The 21,226-nt window shown below is 35.3% G+C and overlaps 1 protein-coding gene across 5 annotated transcripts in view; it reads left to right on the top strand.

The window, feature by feature from the left end:
• NSD1 (nuclear receptor binding SET domain protein 1) overlaps positions 1-21,226 on the top strand; it is a 134,729-nt gene that overhangs the window by 421 nt on the left and 113,082 nt on the right. Inside the window, exons 1-3 of one of the 5 annotated variants that reach the window (XM_025040774.1) lie at positions 11-336; positions 900-1,013; positions 1,754-1,843. In XM_025040774.1, the coding sequence (XP_024896542.1) occupies positions 984-1,013; positions 1,754-1,843 (120 nt within the window). In that variant the 5' untranslated portion in view covers positions 11-336; positions 900-983. Of the gene's footprint in view, positions 1-8; positions 337-899; positions 1,844-21,226 lie in introns of those variants that run through there. The other 4 variants (XM_025040773.1, XM_015598092.2, XM_015598091.2 and 1 more) reach the window with 4 other exon arrangements.

Consider the following 21,226-nt stretch of genomic DNA (forward strand, 5'->3'; position numbering starts at 1 on the left):
CCGTCCCCCCGGCCTCCCGCGCGCACCTCGGCCTCTGCTTTCCCGCAGCTAGCCAGCTGGGGGGTGCGGGGCCGGCTGCCCTCCCGCAGCAAACTTTGCTTGCTGCTGAATATTGATGAGTGCAATCGGCTCGGCCAGGAGTTGCTGCCGCGGCTGCGGGAAGGAGCGTGGCCCGAGCAGGCGGCGGCGGCGTCGGCAGCAGCCATGTTTGTCAAGCTGTAGCAGCAGCTGCTGCTGCTCTGACTCGGCTTCACCGGCTGCCTTCGTTTCTCCCACTGCCGCTTCCCGTCCCCCAGGTCCTGCAGCCATGGACCGAGCCGGCCTGCATTCAGGAAGGCGAGCTTCGGGGTGCACCCGCTTCGGCCGACTGGCCTGCGGCCTGGGCACGGCCACTGCAAAGGCTCCGGCGCCGGCTGGGCGCAGGGTGCAGCGCTATTGTGACCGCTGCGCCCGAGCGAGCCAGGAAGGATGGGGGGGGGGTAACCTTTTTGTGCAGCGTCTGGGATACCCCATTGGAACCCCACAGCTCCTTCCCTTCGGGAGATCGGGTCCCTGGACTTCTAGCGGGGGAGGGGGAAGACAATTCCTGTATGAGATTTGGGAATTTCTACTGCCAAAGGCATTTTAATTTTAGTTCAGCCCAACTGTCCACCAGTCTGCAGTGCAGGAAATAGGGACGGGCTGTTTCCATGTGGCAAGATCTGCCCAGCTCCGGGAAGATGGAATTTGTGGAGGCTCTCCGAGGCCATTTTTCCATTCTCAGCTGGGGAACTTTTCCGCCCATGAAGTGCAGCAGAAAGGCATCGAGGCCACTAGGCCTCGAGAAGTGGCTGCCATTTTGAAGATAAGAGTCAAATGGCCTGTTATCTCAGATTAATTGCTGTGTTTTTCGATTCCAGGTTGATGGTGGCCCAGGATGGATCAGACCTGTGAACTACATAGAAGAAATTGTCTGCTGCCCTTTTCCAATCCAGTGAATTTAGATGCCCCTGAAGACAAGGACAGCCCTTTCGGTAATGGTCAATCCAATTTTTCTGAGCCACTTAATGGGTCTGCTATGCAGTTATCGACTGCCAGTGGAACATCCCAAAATGCTTATGGACAAGATTCTCCATCTTGTTACATTCCACTGCGGAGACTACAGGATTTGGCCTCCATGATCAATGTAGAGTATTTAAATGGGTCTGCTGATGGATCAGAATCCTTTCAAGACCCTGAAAAAAGTGATTCAAGAGCTCAGTCGCCAATTGTTTGCACTTCCTTGAGTCCTGGTGGTCCAACAGCACTTGCTATGAAACAGGAGCCCTCTCATAATAACTCCCCTGAACTCCAGGTAAAAGTTACAAAGACTATCAAGAATGGCTTTCTGCACTTTGAGAATTTTACTTGTGTGGACGTTGCAGATGTAGATTCTGAAATGGACCCAGAACAGCCAGTCACAGAGGATGAGAGTATAGAGGAGATCTTTGAGGAAACTCAGACCAATGCCACCTGCAATTATGAGCCTAAATCAGAGAATGATGTAGACGTGGCCATGGGAAATGAACAAGACAGCACACCAGAGAGTAGACACGGTGCAGTCAAATCGCCATTCTTGCCATTAGCTCCTCAAACTGAAACACAGAAAAATAAGCAAAGAAATGAAGTGGACGGCAGCAATGAAAATTCAGCCCTTCTCCCAGCCCCTTTTTTACTAGGAGATACAAACGTTACCATAGAAGAGCAATTAAACTCAATAAATTTATCTTTTCAGGATGATCCAGACTCCAGTACCAGTACATTAGGAAACATGCTAGAATTACCTGGAACTTCATCATCATCTACTTCACAGGAATTACCATTTGTAAGCAGTTTTTGGTACAAATTAAATATATACACAAATGTATATATACAGGCAACTTAAAGGGAAACTTACAACTATCTGTTTTTGGTTTATCAGTTCACAACTGAAAGCCTATTGCTAACGATAAGCTGTTTGGGGAACTTTTACTTTATATGAGTTTGGTTCTTTTTTGATTTTCCCAGTTAACTCTCTTTTGAGGATTAGCTGAGTGTTAGCTTTTAAGGATGTTTGATTTAGTTCAGATTTAATTTTTCAAGATGGAGGTATTTATTTAGCTTTTTTTTTTTTTTTTAAATCTGTTTTGGGCGTTGACGTGTTGGTATCTTGAGTACAGGTGAACCAACCCTGGAGTCCTGTTTTCACATGAGGCAGGGCTTATATTTGACTCTTGCTGCAAGATGAAGTGCATTTTGGGCACAAATTGAAAGTAGCTAAAATGAGATGGCTTTCTTGGACTTCAGTCAAAATTTAAATTAGTTTAATTTTTCTGAACTACCCGTTGTGAAGGTACAGCATCCTATCCTAGGCTTTAGATAACTGTCACCGTCAGAGTAGGCTTTGAACTCTTCCTAGGTTTTAGTTTTGAAGTGTATATACATATGTGGTATATGTTTATGTGTGTAGAAATGGAAAAAATTCTGGGTTATTCAGTAGTGCTGTAATATTGTTAAGAGGGTGGTAAGTGATGTTCTTTTTTATTTAATCTTAGGCAGAATTTATCAACTGTCTTAGTGAGCTAAGTGATTAATTGACTTAGCCTCCATTTTATCATCTTTAAAATTTGAAACTATTTGATTGTTGAAACAGTTCTTCTCAGCTTTAAATCTTTGATTCTGATTTTGTATCTGCCCAGACACAGTCATGGTCATCTGTACTGACACCAAAGAGGACTTTTTTCCCTCCAACAAATGCCTCTGAAATACTATGTTAAGATATAACCAGACAATTTTATGGTGCGGTGATCATTTTGAATGCATTATTCATTTTACCATATAGCCCTGCTTTATGGTACAAAAGGAGAATTTGGGTGTGCTGCTTTTGTTTTTATTGATTTGTATCTTAAACATGCTTTAGTACTTCTGGGTTTCTTAGCTTGGCAGTTGTAGATTTAAAAATTTTGTTTTGGTAGTTATCTTGCGTCTATATTCTAGATATTTTTTAGGCTGGGTAGGCTGTGTTGGCAACCTATTGTCAGCTCAGACAAGTCTTTTCTTGGGTTCACATTGAAAGTTACTTTACACGTGTACGTAGTTTCCTTCGTGTTTATATAAAAACCTGAATTAACAGTGGAGATAGATGTTTCCCTAGAAGCATACAAATAGAAGTAGAAATCTGTTTGATTCTCATCAAAGAGATATCAGTGGAATTTTGGTTCTATTAAAAGCAACTGAAAGTATGTTATGCATCTAAAGTGGGAGTTAGCAAACTTGTATACATGTAGAAAAATTTTTTTCAGTCAGAAAATCTAAATTGCTGAAAGACTATGGGCGTGAAGAAGCAATAGCTCTTTATTAGGCCTTTGAGTCAAGGTGGAGGCTGAAACCTATTGCTTTGATTTTTGCTTTTGATACTTTTTAACTGAAGATTTAAAAAAGTGAAGTCAATCTCATGCAAATTTAGCCAAACAGTGTAGCTTGGGAAAAAGGTATAATTAAAAATTAGGTATAGCTATACGCTTGCTTCAAGTATTTAGACTATTCACAGTTGATTCCTTGATGCAGCAGGTATAGGACACTTAACTCTGTATTAGGTCCTGTGCTCAGGGCTGGAAATTTTAGAAAATCCTTAGCAAATGCTTTTTGTCTTTTATTCTGTCTGTAATATTGCAATAGAATAAGATTTTTTGGTGAGAGTAAGAATAATTATTAGGGTTGTAAACCCCATGTCAGGAGTTAGAGAAAGACATAATTCGATCCTGTTGTCTGTTGTTTTGTATATCTAGCTTTAAGCAGGCTCTTTGCCTCTTCAGTTTACTCTCATGTGCTTTTCAGTTGTTTCTTCGCATACAGTGATGTGGCATGATTGTTATAGTTAATAATCTTGACCAGGTGCTTTTGTGTTTAATGGGGTTGATACCTTCTAATTCCTGCCAGTGTACATCTACCGTGTGCAGTGCTTTGTACATTGTAGGTTCTGGATAAAATCCTGAAGGAAGGTTGGTTCCCCAGAGTTCCAAGTTTAAACAGGCACATACTTTAGTGTGTTAAGTGCTTTGTATTGTCTCATTGGGTCCTCCTAGCCTTATAGTAAAAAGATGTTATAGAAGTCATTGGCCAACCTTCAAGGCACTTGAGATTATATGAGACGACTGAAACCCTTGAAATAATAGGATTATTCAAGTACCTTTGGCTCTAGTGACTTCTGGAGGTCTGACACATTTCCCTGGGCCTGAAGTAACATCTGGTTTTCTCACTAGGCTGGATTAGCATCAGTTGTTTTTTATTCTTCCTCACTTAAATATTTTATGGAGAATTTTTACTCTGTGGATATTTGCGAATTCGGGGATCCTCAAAAGTTCTAAGGATATAGCCAGCTCAAGGATGGTCTGATGGACATATTCAACTGGTGCTCCTCTTTGAAGAAGATGACCATTAAAAATGAATTCACTTAAAACGGACTAACATTTCATAAGTAAAAGAGATAAAGGATTATTTAGGATTTTATATTGAAAGTAAAATTAAGAATTATGAAATTAAGTTTCTTAAACCTTTATCAAAATTTAGTTATATGGCAACTATTTGTTGTAATAAGACAAGAATCAAATAGATTTTAACAAATTTTGTCCAGCAAAATTGTGGAATAGGGAGATGTTATACTTCACTTTCTCACGATCACAGGGGGATAAATTCTTGTAAAAATATTTAAGGACTTAAATCAGTGTTACTGAGGTTCTCTTTATAAAATGTTTACTGTGGAAAATTTCAAGCATACGCCAGAGAACAGAGAATAGTTGAAATCTCTGTGTACTTCACATTCAGCTTCAAGAATTGCTGTTATTTTGTGTCTTGTTTTATCCTTTCAACATTTTGTCATTCACTAACATTTCTTAATCCTTAGATATTCAGAACACTCATTTGAACCTCCTGTCCTGTTGTTATCCTTGTCATTTGTTCGCTGGTTGACCTAGATCATTTCCTTGCCTGTAATTGGAGTAGTTCTTCTTTTTATTATTTATATCGACTTTAAAGATCCGCAGCGTCTTTTTGCCAGATTTGTTTGTAGTTTTACCTTGTAAATGATTTACACTGGACTACTAGTTAATGCTTCATTAAGTGCAGATAGATGCAGTATTGTCCATGGAGTGGATGTTTGAGTAGAGACTTACTTTTTGCCATTGAAAAATGGATATTTTGGTGTTGTAACAATATTTGTTCCCCACCCTGTATAATCCTGTGGCTTCAGATAATCATAAACCACCCCCCTGTACTAAGTTCTGTGCTATGGATACTTAAGTGGTTAATGAGTTAAGTGGAGTAATTAATGAAACCTAGAGCAATCAAGGCTTTAAGGAAGAAGTGGAACTTGAATTGGCTTTTCTTGGCTGAGTAGGATTTGGTTATGTTTAGAAGAGTACTTTGGATGTGGTGAATTAAACGAACATAGTATTTTTAGAAGATACTTGTTGGAGATTGTTTGGATAGGATGGTTGTAGTCAGGTAGTAGGGCCCAGAAATCCAGACCGTGGCATTTGGTATTGATGTGATAGTAACTGGGACCAGCTAAGGATTTTAGCTGAGAAGTGAAATGATAAAATCTGTTCGGAAAACATTAGCTGGGGGAGAGTAGAGGCAAGGTAAGAATATAGGAGTCTGTTGCAATAGTAATTAGAACTTAGACTTGAGTAGAGTCAACAGTAGAAAGAAAAGGGGTAAATCCATTAAGATTATTTCAAAGGGGGAAATTGAAAGTCCTTTTGGGGTTGCCTGGACTGGAGGAAAAGTGGAGCCTGGGTTTGAAGAATGAAGGGAAGAGATGAGAGCAGATGTCCAAGGCTTGTTATGTTGGTGCCTGAGCCAAAAAATGGTTTCTCAGGGTTTCTCTCATCTCAGTAACTCTACTCTTTTCTTTTTTCTCTCTGACAAGAAAATCGATCCTATCTCTACACCTCTCAGGTTCTGCTCTGTTTGACTCCCTCCTTCTTGCTGGAGGACTTTGTTTTATTCATTACTCTTTCTCTCTGGGATCTTTATTCTTTACCTCTCCATTGCGTCACTTTTTCTGCCTAAAAACTGGATGACATCCTTCTATTCCAAAGGAACTTTCCTCTATCTTGTAAGCCTCCATTTATCTTTCGCCTTTACTGGTGAATTTCTTGACAGAATTGTCTACCTTATTTACTTTTCCTTAAAGCTCTCTGGATCGGCTTCTGTATCCTCCGCTTTACTGAAGCTGTTCTTTCATAAGTCACAGATGACTCATTTATCTTACTAAATCGCAGCATTTTCACCACCACTCTATAAACAGTTCTTTTTTGACTGCTTTCTCTCTTTTCCTCTTTCTTTAATTCTCTGCAGTCACATCTACTTTCATTGATTATTTTACTGCCACTGTGCTGTATGAAAACCCTCTTGACTTGACTTCTGAGCATCAGACCAAGAAATTCTAATTGCCAATCAAGCTTCTCTTTTAGTGCCAAACATGCGTTTCCTTCTGTGTTAATGATGGCATTATCCCTGTTCATTTCAAGGCTGGAAACCTTGGAGTAACTTATTTATATGATCAAAGCACATTTGAGTGCCTCTTCTGTGCTAGGCACTGCTAGTAGAAAAGAAAGACATAGACTGTGTTTTTAAGGAACTTTACTGTATGAGGAGGACAAGTGTAAACAGTGACAGTACAGAATACTAAGTGATCTTGTAGGTGTTGTAGATGTCCTTGGGGAGTGTGGAGGAAGGCATACCTGGAATAATCAGGAAGAATTTCATAGAGGGGTTATATGTGATTTGAGCAGAGACATGCTGGTATGTAACGTGCAAGTTTCAATAAAACTTTTGATAAGGATCTGGGAGGAGTGGGGTTGTCAGGAGATAAAGTATAAAGATAAGCCTGTATGCCATACTATAGAGTTGAATTTTTATGTTACTTCTAAATTATACATGTTCCTTAAGTCTTTTTCATTTCTTCATTCCCATTCTGCTATGAGGTCTTTATCACTGGTCTTCATATAGTTGTTCTCTCCAGTCTTATATGAAGTTACTTTATAATTGTCTTATATGAAGTTACTTTTGACCTCTAAAATGAGAAATAACTAAGTCTCTGGTTAAAGATTTATCTTTAATGCCTTATTCCTCTCTCTGTTTGCCTACCAAATAAAGTCTAAATTCAGTGTCCTCTTATATAGGACCCCCCCATCCTGACTTTTCCCAATCTCAGATGCTATACTCAGGGCATCCTGGGTTCAGCCAAACTGAATTGATAGTGATGCCTTGCTCCATACTGTCCGCTGGCTTATGCCTTTATTTCCCTAGTCTGATTTCATCTTTACATCTTAACAGTGTGTAGCATGGTGCCTTCTTTGTATTAGACACTCATATTTATTGAGCAAAAGAATGAATGATGCTATTACAGAGATGCAAGTTGCAGAGGGAGTAAATTTTAGGTTAGGAGGTGGTGGGTGGAATCTCAGCTCTCTTCAATGTACCAAATTTTAAAACTTAGGAGGTTTTTTGGTCTTCATCTCCTTATGCACTCAATTTCTAAGGCCTTTGAATTTGAGCTCCCTAATATCTCAAGCATTCACTTTTCTCTCATCACTTTCAGTATTGTAATTAAAGATATTAAATCATGATTTTATGTCTGACCAATCTCTGAGTGTGTACTGTGCTGTTTAGTTGGAAAAGTCCCTTAAATCTCTGAGGCCCAGTTCTTCATCTCTAAATTAGGGCCAGTACCTTAACTTGTAGAGTTGTTTGAGAGGATACAAAAGACTTTTTTTGAAGCAACTAGTTCTGAAGTAGGTGCTTGGTAAGTGATGCTTACATGGCAAGAGCAAATTGCAATTTGAAAAAACTGAATTTTGAGAAACATCTTTGCATTTTTTGCTCTTGTCTCATTCTTCAAAACTTTTTGTGCTTATTTGATAAGATTAATTACTGTTGACAGTTTGTATTTTTGTTTAATAATTGGTAATTTGATCCATTTTTGTTTGATAATCAGGAGAATTTAATTTGTACAATAGGATCAGTATCTTTCTGTACCCTATTAAGTGGTGTAACTTTATTATGTTGTTGCTTTTTGCTACTTGTCTTTTGTCAGGGATATAAATTTCATTCCCACCTTCTGGTTTTCAGGGAAGCCCATCGAAGGAAGACCCTACGTCTTTTCTGGTGGTGTGTTTGATTTTCATTAAACAGTTGTTTCTGAAACATTTTTATGATCTCAAATGTAGCCTTTTGAAGAAACTGTTATGAATCTTTTTAGTTAGAAAAGTAATAAATATTGTAAAGTCAAACTGAAAAATGGAATGTAATAACCTATCACCTCTCATATTCTTTCATTTTCATTCTTGATATTCTATTAGAATTTTCTTTGTAAAACATTTGCTAACACAAGTGGCCTGATAAAAGTATTATTCAGTATTTTGGTTTATATGTTAAGGACATCTTTTCACATGAGCCTGTAGATACATCTCCATTATTTTTTTTCCCGATTGAAGTTTTTATTGAGGTAAATATAGATTCACATGTAGTGTTAAGAATACTGAGAGATCCCCTACATATTTTGCCTTGTTTTGCAAAAACATCTAATGTCACAGCCAGGATATTGATTTGATGTTGATATAATCCACCAATCTTATTCAGGTTCCCCCATTGTTTGTTTTTCTTATTTTTTGTTTTCAAAAGAGAATTCTGTATTTCTATAAGGATATATTCCAGATGTCCCCAGTGTTACTTGTACTCGTGTGTGTGCACGTGTATATTAAGTTCCCTATATTTTTATTCCCTGTAGGTTCCTATACATACCACCACAGTCAAAATACTTAATAGTTCCATCGCTCCTGTGGCCCTTTTATACTATACTCATCTCCTTCATAACAGCTCTTCCTTCAGTCTTTGCCAGCTACTAATCTGTCCTTTATTTCTAAAATTTTGTCATTTCTAAAATATATAAATGGAATCATACAGTATGTAGCCTTTTAGGATTGTTTCTTTTCACTTAGCATAATTCTTTGGAGAATAATCCAAGTTATTGAGTATATCATTATTTTATTTTATTCCTAAATAATATTCCATGGTATGTATATACCACACTTTAACAATCTACTTATTGAAGGACACCTGGACTTATTCTAGCTTTTGGCTATCAGAAATAAAAGTGCTATGAATATTTGTATACAGGTTTTTGCACGAATGTAAGTTTTCATTTCTCTGGGATAAATGCCCCACAGTACAATTGCTGAATTGTGTGGTAATGGCATGTTTAGTCTTATAAGAAACTGCCAAGCTGATTTCTAGAGTACCATTTACATTCTCACCAGCCATGTTTGAGTGATCTAGTTTCTTTGCATCCTTACTATCATTTGGCATTGTCACTATTTTTTAGTCATTTTGATAGTTAACGTAACAGTATTTCATTATGGTTTGAACATCTTTTTTGTGCTTATTTGCCATCTCTGTGTTTTCTTTGATGAAATATATTTATGTATTTTGTCTATTTTCTGAATGGATTGTTTTATTTATTTTTTATTTTTTACTGTTTTGAGAGTTCTTTATTCCAGATGATCTACATTCTTTATAATGGGTATATATGAACCATAATTTTAAAATATTGCTTCCACTTATAGATAGTTTATTAGAGAACCAATAAAATCATACATACTTACAGTTAATAAATTGAAACAGATTTTAATGTTTTTGTTGGTATTAGGTAAAATTTCTTTATTAAGGCTTCTAAAGTTCTATCCATGTCTCCAGTGACCTTATATTTATATAAAATACTGTAATAATCTGTTAGGATTAATCTAGAAGGATAAAATCCATTTTGGATTAAATTAAAAATAATTACTGGTTATATGATATCCCCTCATATACTAGGAAGAATCTGAAGGTAGTCTTTCTTTATAAATTATGAGAGTATATTCTTCTTGTCATTTCTGATTTCTCTTGATGTTGGAATTGGAGCTGTAGAAATCCCTGGTGAAAGTAGGCGATGTGCAGGTTATATCTGTACCCAGTGAAAATAACGGGCATTGATACCATGCTAATCGTCATTGGACTTTTACATCCAAAGGCATATCTTTAACATCGGTTCAATTGACAATGTATTGAATCTATTGGTTCAATTGACAATGTATTGAATCTATTTTTATAATTAGTATATCAAGGAACAGCACTTCCACCATGCCATGATCTATAAAGAATTGCAGAGCCATTGGTAAGAAGTAATAAAGTTCTACATTTAAAGTGCTTTTTAACATAGTGGAGCTTTGGGACAGAAGATACTAGTGCAGGTAATTAAATTGCTGAAATTAGGTCTTTTGTAGAGTAGATATTTGAGTTTTAAGTGAAATCTTGATAGGTACCTTATTAATTCATAGCAATGTCTGTGGAATTATTTTCTAAAGATAAACTGCTGATAGTGGAATTATCAAGGCAGTGGGTTAAATTTTTTGTGTGTCTTGATGTGTACCTACTTCTGTATGGCTTTCCAAAAAGATTGTACCATTTTGCACAGGTCTAAATAATGTGTGAGTCTAGCATTTGCCATACTTTGAAAGCAAAGCCAATTTTGGTAGCATCAATGTTTCTTTTTTTTTATTTCTCTATTAAGTGGATATATAATGCTACCACAGATTGATTTAATACAACTTTATTGTTAAAAAATGATTTCTATTGGTTTATATTTTTCCTATGTCTGTGCTGTCTACATCCTTTGCTGACTTATCTGCTTGGATTTTAATGTTTTATAGCTGTTATCCTTTTATCTCATTAGATATAAATATTTCTTCTCAATCTTTTTCATTTTAATTAGTGATTTTCTATAGTTATATAGCTGAAGTTTCATTTTCCACATAGCCAGATCTGTGTTATGGAGTGATTTCTTTTATCAGTTCATAGCTTATTGCTCTTCTATGTATTTGATACAGAATCTTATTGACTTGTAAAAATTTAAAGAAATCATATCTGCTACAGTCTTATTGATTTAATAGGGATTTTATTTTACATCCAACACTATGCTGATGATAATTTTATAGTGCCTTTAATATCCTTGTTGAAAACAAATTCTTAGAGCTGTGGAAGGAATGTTTCCCCTCTATTATCTATTCTGCCTAACAAGTTATTGTCAAATTTAGCAGGCTTTAGATAACTGTCATCTGGGGAAGCTGATGCACTCATCAAACAATCAGGGGATTAGGAATCAGGGCGTGGCTTAGTTGGGTGGTTCTGGCTCATAGTTTCTGATGAGATTGCATCCTGTCGCCAGAGTTCCAGTCATCTGAAGGCTCTTAAGATCCTTGTCCAGGATGGCTCACTCTTATGGCTGCTGGCTGTAGGAAGCCTCAGTTCTTGCCATGGCCTCCATAGGGCTGTTCACAGTATGTCACTGGCTTCCCCCAGAGTAAGTGATCTAAGAGAGAGGAGAAGGAATTAAGGAAGATCCAAGGGGACACAGTCTGGGAAGAGAATACACAAGGGCATGAAAACCCTGAGGGTGGGACTCTTTGGGAGCCAGCTAGACCATACAACACCAAATGAATAGTTTAATTAAAGAAGAAAGCTTGAGTATACAAAATAGACAGTGATGAACTACTTTCACTTTTTAGTTGAACTAATGGACTTCGTTTTTTTAAATTGAATTTTTCAATAGGTACGTGATTCAAAAATATGAAAGGGTAACCAGTGAAGTACCCTTCCCTTGTACCTTGTCTGCTCAGGTAACACCTTCAATTCCTGTGGTCTCCTCCCATCTTTTTATGACTTAGGTAGCAGGTTGTCGTGCACACTTAATCTTGATTTTTCACTTAATATATCATTGAAGTCTTTTCATTTTAGAACATTCTTTTTTACACCTGGAGAGTATTCTGTCATATAAATGTATGGACATTTTCAATTCAGATAATTCTTTTGCTGAAAGTGAACAACCATAAGCAATTTTGAATGTGTGCAAATACAACTGTAGGACAAATCTCGAGAACTGGAATTGTGGGTCAAAATTAAATGTTTATAATTTTGAAAGATATTTCAATGCATATTTTCAGTGGGGATTCTTTATTTAGTTTTTATTTTTATGCTATGTGTAAAGTACACATAGCATAAAATTTACCATTTTAACCAATTTTAAATGTGCAGTTCAATAATTTTAGCTATATTCACATTTTTGTGCATCCATTCTTCAGAACTCTTTCCATCTTGAAAAACTGAAACTAACCATTAAACAACTTTCCAATTCCTTCTACCCCAGCTCTAGAAACCACCATTCTACTTTCTGCCTCTGATTTTCACTGCTCTAGATGTCTCATGTAAGTGGAATAGAATCATTCAGTATTTACCTATTTGTAACTGGCTTAGCTCACTTAGTGTAATGTCCTCAGAGTTGACCTATGTCTTAGCATGTCAGAATTTTCATACTTTTTAAAGCTAACCCATTGTATGTAATATTACATTTTCTTTCTCCAGTGGACACCGTTTGGCTTTTTTGAATATACTGATACGAACACGGGTATACAACTATATCTTCAAGATTCAATAAAGATTTTTAATGGAAGTACTTTTTATAGCTGAGGATGAAAAAGAATTATAAATATTTATTTGGTACCTAAATAACCTAGAATTTGGATATTTTGTACTTTTTTAGAGTTTTCTAAAGTATTTTTTTTTGTTTTAAAGTATGGACTTTAAAAAATCAAACCAACATCCTACATTTATATCATTTTTACATTGGAATTTTTTTCAGTATTTTAACTTTGAATATATCTGACTTACATAATTATAAATTTAAAAAGCATAGTAACTACATTTAAAAAAATCCAAGATATAACTCACATATTGAAAACTTCACCCTCTTAAAAGGTACAACTCAGTGGCTTTAGTTACATTTCCAGAGTTGAACAACCAAAACCAGAACATTTCTTCACCCTAAAAGAATCCCTGTAGCAGCAGTTACTCCTCATTCTCTCCTCCCTCAGCCCCTAGCAACTACTGTTTTACTTTCTGTGTCTATGGATTTACCTATTCTGGGTGATTCACATGGAATATTATATTAACCTGTGGCCTTTGTGTTTGACTTCTTTAATTTAGCATAATGTTTTCAAGTTTATCCATGTTGTATGTATAAATACTTAATTCCACTTTATTGGTAGATAATACTGCATTGTATGGATAAACCAAATTTTGTTCATCCATTGATCAGTTGATGGACATTTTGTTGCTTCCACTTTTTTGGCTGTTAAGAGTAAGGCTCCTAATGAACCTTTATGAACAGGTGTTTTGTGTGAATATGTTTTTAATTCTCTTGAGTATATTCCCAGGAATGGTGTTGCTGGATCACATGGTGACTCTTTTTAACATTTTGATGAACTGCCAGACTATTGTGCACAGTGGCTGCACCATTTTACAATCTCAGTAGTAATGTATGAGGGCTCTAATTTTGTCATATCCTTGCCAACACTTGTTATTTTTTTAAAAAAATTTTATCTATTCTATTGAGTATTAAATGTTAACAGTATATCATTGTGGTTTTGATTTACATTTCTCTGATAACTAATGATGTCAGGTATCCACATCCTTTCGTGAGCTTATTGACCAAAATTTGTATAGCTTTGGAGAGTCTGCAAATCTTTTGTCTATTTTTTTAAATATTGAGTTACTTTTTATTGTTGAATTGTAGTAGTTTCTTATATATTCTGAATATAAGGTCCTTATCAGTTATGATTTATAGATATTTTCTCCTGTGGGTTTTTAAATTTTCTTTTTCTTTTTCTTTTTTTTTAGGCAAGGCAACCCTTGGTTGACCTCACAGATTGCAAGGACCTTGTCAGTTTACAATCCCTTATTTTTGTTTTTTACACCTACAGCACCTGGTCTTCCTAGGTGGTATCCCATCCAAGTACTAACCAGACCCGACCCTTCTTCCGAGATCAGAAAGGATTGGGCTTGTTCAGGGTAGCATGGCTGTAGACTTAAATTTTCTTGATGGTATCCTTCAGGCACAAAAGTTTTTAATTTTGATGAAGTCCAGTTTATTTATTTTTTCTTTGCTTATGCTTTTGGTTTTATATCCAAGAAATCATTGCCTAATCCAAGATCAGAAAGATTTACTCCTATGTTTTCTCCTAAAAGTTAAATTTTTAGCTCTTAGATTTTGGTCTTTGATCCATTTTGAATTTTTATATATAGCATGAGGTAGGGGCCCAGCTTCTTTTGCATGTGTATATCCAGTTGTCCTAACATCATTTGTTGAAAAAGACTATTCTTTGCCTATTGAACGATCTTGGTATCCTTGTTGAAAATACAGTAGTAACCCTCTTATCCTCCAGGGATATATTCCAAGACCCTGAGTGGATGCCTGAAAGCATGGATGGTACTAAACTCTATATATACTGTTTTTTCTTTGTATACATATCTATCAAAATGTTTAATTTGTAAAGTAGGCATAGTAAAAGATTAACAGCAATAAATAGAATAATTATAAACCATGTACTGTAATAAAAATTATGTGAATGTGGTATCTTCCCCCCCATAACTAATCCTGATAACCTACGTGGCTACTAAGTGACTGACGGGTGGCTCGTGTATACAGCATGAATATGCTGGACAAAAGGATGATTCACGTCCTGGGATGGCTGGAACAGGATGGCCTGAGATTGTATCACATTACTTAGAACAGCATGCAGTCTAAAAGTTATATATTGTTTATTTCTGGAATTTTCCATTTAATGTTTCAGTCTGTGGTAGAGTGCAGGTAACTGAAACTAAAGAGAGTGTAACTACATAAAGGGGGAACTATTGTGTGTACGGATTTACTTCTGGACTCTTAAACCTGTTCTATTGATCTTATATGTTTATCCTCAGCCCGTGCCATACAATTTTTGATTGATGTAGCTTTGCAGTAAGTTTTGAGATTAGGAAGTGAAATCAGAAAAACTTTTGTATTTCAAGATTGTTTTGGATATTCTGGGTTTCTTGCATTTTCGTTTTATCAGTTTCTGCAAAATAGGGATATTGAGATTGTGTTGAATCTGTAGATCACTTTGAGGCTTATCATCATCTTAGTATTGTCTCCAGTTCAGGAATATGAGATACCTTCCTGTTTATTTAGGTCTTTTTAAATATCTGTACAGTTTCAGTGTACAAGTCTTGCACTCCTTTTTAAACATTTATTCCTAATTTTATTTTTTAATGCTATTGTAAATGGAATTGTTAATTTTGTTTTTGGATGGTTCATTGTTAGTATATAGAAATACAATGGGGGGTTTTTGTGTATTCATCTTGTATCTTTCAGTCTTGCTGGATTCATTCGTTCGAATAAGTTTTTAAAAATTTCATAGGATTTTCCATATATTAAGATCGTGTCATCTGAAAATATAGTTTTACTTTTTCCTTTCTGATCCTAATAATTTATTTCTGTTTCTTGCTTGATTAACCTGACTAGAACCTCCAGTATGATGTTGAATAAAATGGCAAGAATAGACATGCTTTTAATACTGATCCTGTGGGAATGCATTCAGTTGTTCATTATTAAGTATGATTTTGAGTTTTTCATATTTCCCCTTTATTGGAATGAGGAAGGTCCTTTCTATTTTAAATTTGTTGAATGTTTTTATCATGAAAAGGTGTTAGGTTTCATCAAATGTCTTTTCATCTATTGAGATGATCATGTTTTCTCCCCCTTCATTCTTTTAATATGGTATATTACATTGATTTTTTTTTTTGTATTTTGAACGAGTCTTGCATTGCTAGGATAAATTCCATTTGTTTATGATATATAATACTTTTTATATGTCATTGTATTTGGGTTGCTATTTTCTTGAGCATTTTTTCATCTTCATGCATAAGAGACACTAGTTTTCATGTAATATCTTTGTTTTGGTATGGGGTAATACTTTCCCAATAGAATGAGTTTCACTTCATTTTTATGCGATTAGTTTTATAATAATTATTTTCTAAGTTTTCAATTAAAAGTGACTTTACCAAGCACATTTTATTGTAATTTTACATTTTGAAAATTGCCAACATTAACTGAGACACAGTGTATTCATTCATCACTCAGTTATTTTTTATGTGCCAGGCATTCTTAAGATGAGAATATGGTGGAAGTTGGATCAGGGTAACATCTGCTAGGCTGAGAGAAGTGTGACTTAGGATTCCAAGGATGGAAATAGCTGCTGCTTCAGGAGAATAAGGTGTTCAATATGACATAATTAGGCCAGGAGAGTTGGAGAGGACAGGATGATACGGAGAGGGTAGTAAAGGTCTAGGTCTCTCCCTGAGTTCTCCCATTTTTTGTCTAAATGATTGGAAATATATATTTTGTCCACTTGTATTTGTGAACTCGGATTTTTCTCTCCAGTATTAACCTGTTTCTGTTTCTTAATTTCGGCTGCTAACAAGAAAAAGCTCAGATTAAATTTCATCAAAAAAGTCATAAGAATCTTTCCAAACTGTTACTGAGGATTTGTTAAAATTGTTTAAACAGTTAAAAAAAAAAGCATTCATTTGTATTGTATTTAACTTTATTATGTTTGTTCTCTTCTGTAGTAAATGTGAAATAATTTAGCTAACTTCCCCCTCAGTTGACAAATAATTACTATGATAAAGATGAATGAAGTGTTATATTTATTGAAAGGCAGCTTGGGATTGTAGAGAGAATGTGGACTTTGGAGTTGGACAGATCTCTGAGACCAGCCTATGTTTGCCTTAGATAGATAAGTGACCTCTCAACTGTAGTTTCTTAATCTATAAAATGTTTTGAAAATTAACTCTTAGCACAGTGCATGGCACATGGTGGGTATTTGTTGCTGTTAATTATCATGCTTAACATGTATTGAGTACCATATGCCAGGCAGCCAGGCTCTGTACTAAGCACTTAATAAATACTATCTCATTTAATCCTCAAAACCGCCCCATGAGTTGCTAGGAATAGCCATTAATTCAGGTTTACACATTAGAAAGTGGAAGCTTAGAGAGATTGAATGGTGTCCCAAGTGATGGTGCTGGTATTTCAGCCAGGGCCAGCTAGCCTCAGAACATTTTCTCTCTGCTATGCTGCCTCCTGTGTTGCAAAGGACTAAGGGCACTGTTCATTACATGATGTATTTTTAGTGGACTCTTATTGTAAATGTCAGTTTGGCTTAAAAACATGAATAAGATAAATGTCATCTGCAGATCTGTCTTGTACTTCAAAGTCAAATGTTAACTTCTGTCTAGTTAGTATAAGGATTTATTTTTGTCTAACTTTTGAATTATATCTATTTACTAATATATAACCACAATGTAAATGTAACTATAAAGTAATAAAATGTTCTTTCAGTTTCTCATACCAGATATGAATGTTACTTTTAAAAAATACTCTGGAAGCTCAACACTTTAAAAAAATTGAGGTAAAATATAAGTAACAAAGTCCACCATTTTAACCATTTTAAAGTATACAATGCAGTGGCATTTCTTACATTTACAATGTTGTGCAATCATTACCACTAATTCTAGAACATTTTCACCCCCAAAAGAAACTTATTATCCATTAAGGTGTCATTCCTCATTCTCCCTTCCCCTCAGCCCCAGGCAACTGCTGATCTTTTTGTCTGTATGGATATGCATATACTAGACATTTCCTATAAATGGAATCAAAGTATGTAGCCTTTTGTGTCTGATTTCTTTCATTTGGCATCTTGTTTTCAATGTTCATTCATATTGCAGTATGTGTTAGTACTTCACTCTTTTTTGTGGCTCAGTAATGTTCCACAGTGTGGATATCCCACATTTAGTCTGTCCATTCAGCAGTTGATGGACATTTGGTGTGTGTCCACTTTTTGACTGTGATGTGTAATGCTGCTGATATGATAGTTGTGTACAAGTTTTTATTTTATTTAAAAATTTGTTTTTAAGTCTCTTGGGTATATACTCAGGAGTAGAGTTGCTAAGTCATATGATAATTTTGTTGCACTTTCCTCCCCTTTTATTTATTTTTTATTGAGGTATGATTGACATAAAAAAGCTATACATATTTAATATATACATCTTGGTGAATTTGAAGATAAGTATACACCTATGAAACTGTCACCAGATATAATGCCATACACTTAATCATAACCTCTAAAAGTTTCCTCCCTTCCTCTTTTTAAGAACACTAAACAGAGTTCATTCTCTTAACATATTTTTAAGTATATAATACACTGTTGTTAACAGTGTATTATGCTGCACAGTAGATCTCTAGGACTTACTCATCTTGAGTAAATGAAACTGTACCCTTTGACTGACACATTCCCAGAACCCCTTCCCCACAGCCCCTGGTAACCACCACTCTACTTTCTTGTGTGAATTTGATTATTGTGGATTCCTGACATAAGTGGGATCATAAAATTTGTTTTGTGTCTGGCTTATTTCCCTTAGCATAATGTCCTTCATGTTCATCTATGTTGTAGCAAGTGGCAGGATTTCCTTAAAAAGAAGGCTTAGTAATATTCCACTGTGTGTTTAATACCATATTTTCTTTTTTCCATTCATCTGTTGGTAGACATTTAGATTGTTTGTAAGTCTTTGCTGTTGTAAATAATGCTACAACGAACATGGGAGTTATCTCTTTGAGATCCTGATTTCAGTTCTTTTGGATATATGCTCACAAGTGGGATTTCTGGATCATATGGTAGTTACATTTTTAATTTTTTGAATAACCTCCATACTGATTTCTACAGTACGAATTTACATTCCCATCAGTAGTGTACAAAGGTTCCCTTTTCTCCACATCTTTATCAACATTTGTCTTTTTTTTTTTAAATAATAGCCATCTTAACAGATGTGAGGTGATAACACATTAACACATTGTGATTTTGTTTCCCTGATGATCAATGGTGTTGAGCACCTTTTCATTTACCTTTGACTATTTGTATGTCTTCTTTGGAGAAATGTCTATTTATATCTTTTCCTATTTTTAATTGAATTGTTTTTTGCTGTTGAGTTTTAAGAGCTCCTTAGATAGTTTGGATATTACCCCTGTATCAGGTATATGATTTACACATATTTTCTCTCATTCCATAGGTTGCTTTTTCACTTTGCTGATTGTTTTCTTTGCTGTACAGAAGCTTTTTGGTTTGATGTAGTTATGTATGTATAGTTTTCCTTTGTTTCCTGTGCTTTGGTGTCATATCCAAGAAATCATTGCCAAGGTCAATATCAATAAGCTTTTCCTCTTTATTTTCTTTCAGGAGTTTTACAGTTTTAGGTCTTAGGTTTAAACCTTTAAACCATTTTGGGTTGATTTTTGCGTGTGTTGTAAGTTAAGGGCCAATTTCATTCTTCTGCATGTGGATATTCAGTTTCCCAGCACTATTTATTGGAGAGACTGTCCTTTCCCCATTGTATATTCTTGCCTCCTTTTGAAGATCAGTTTACTGTAAAAGTGTTGATCTGGGCTCTCCATTGTGGTCCATTGGTCAAAATGTCTGTACTTATGTCTTTTTGGATTACTATAGCTTGGTAATATATTTGGAAATCAGGAAGTATGAAGCCTCTTACTGTGTTCACTTCTTGCTCAATATTGCGTTGGCTGTTCGGGTATCTCTTGTGGTTCCATATACATTTTAGTGGTTTTTTTTTTTTTTTCTATTTCTGTTAAAAATGCCATTGGGATTTTGATGGGGATTGCTTTAACTCTGTAGATTACTTTGAGTAGTATGGACATTCTGACAATTTATGTCTTACAATCCGTGAACATGGATGTTGTGTCTTTTTCAATTTCTTTCATTGATGTTTTATAGTTTTCAGTATACAAGTCTTTCAGCTCCTTGATTAAGCTTATTCTTAAGTATTTTATTCTTTTTGATTGTAAATGGGGTTGTTTTCTTGATTTTCTTTTCAGATAGTTTGTTATTAGTATAAATAAACGCCACTGGTTTTTGTCGCTTTCAACTTTACTGAATTTGTTTATTAGCGTCTTCAGGTTTTACGTAGGTATCATGTTACCTGTAAACAGTTTATTTTCTTTTCAATTTAGATACTTTCCATTTATTTTTCTTAATTGAACTTCCAGTACTCTTGAATATAAGTGGTGAGAGTGGGCATCCTTGCTCATTCTGGATTTTAGAGGAAAAGCTTTCGATTTCTCTACTGTTGAGTATCATGTTAGCTGTGGGCTTTTCATATGTGACCTTTATTGTGTTGAAGTAAGTTTCTTCAATACCTAATTTGTTGAGTGTTTTTATTATGAAAGGGTGTTGGATTTTGCATCAATAGATGCAAAAAAAAAATTTTGTTTTTTGCATTTGTTGAGATGATCATGTGATTTTTATCCTTCATTATGTTAATGCACACTGGTTGATTTGCGTGTGTTGAACTATCCTTGCTTCCCAGGGATAAATCTGACATGGTATATAATTCTTTTAATGTATTGAATTTGGCTTGCTAATATTCTGTTGATGTTTTTGCATTTATGTTTATCAGAGATATTGACCTTTAGTTTTCTTTTTTTGTGACATCTTTATCTGGTTTTGGTATCAGTGATGGTGGCCTCGTGAAATGAGTTTGAAACTGTTCCCTTTATTATTTTGGGAAAGTTTAGAAAAGATTGGTATTCTTTCAGTATTTGGTAAAATTCACCTATGAAGCCATCTGATCTCTGGACTATTCTTTTTTTGACAGATTTTTTATTACTGATTCTTTCTCTTTGATTATATTGGACTTGTTAAGGAGCCACCAAACTTTTTGGGGGAACCACCAAATTGTTTTCCACAGCACTGGTCTTCTGTTCCCACCAGCAGTGTAGGAGGGTTCGAATTTCTCTATGGCATGGCCAACACTTACTAGTTTTGGTTCATTTGTTTGTTTGTTTTGATTGTAGCCATCTTAGTGTGAAATATAACTCATGGTTTTGATTTGCATTTCCTTAATGACTAATGAGCATCTTTTCATGTGCTTATTGACTGATTGGCCAGTTATCTTTGGAGAAATGTCTAAGTCCTTTGCCCATTTAAAAAAAAAATGAGTATGAATTATACATAACAAAATTTATCATTTAAAACATTTTTAAGTGTATATTTCAGGGGCATTAAGTACATTTACATTGTTGTATAGCCATTGTCATCTATCTCCAGACTTTTTTCCTTTACTCAATTTTTAATTGGGTGGTTTGTCTTTTCGTTGTTTCACTGTGGAAGTTATGTATATATTCTGGATATTAGACTGTTACCAAATACGTTATTTGCAAATATTTTTCCCATTCTGTGAGTGTCTA

This window comes from Pteropus alecto, unplaced genomic scaffold (assembly GCF_000325575.1).
Source record: "Pteropus alecto unplaced genomic scaffold, ASM32557v1 scaffold78, whole genome shotgun sequence".
Taxonomy (NCBI): domain Eukaryota; kingdom Metazoa; phylum Chordata; class Mammalia; order Chiroptera; family Pteropodidae; genus Pteropus; species Pteropus alecto.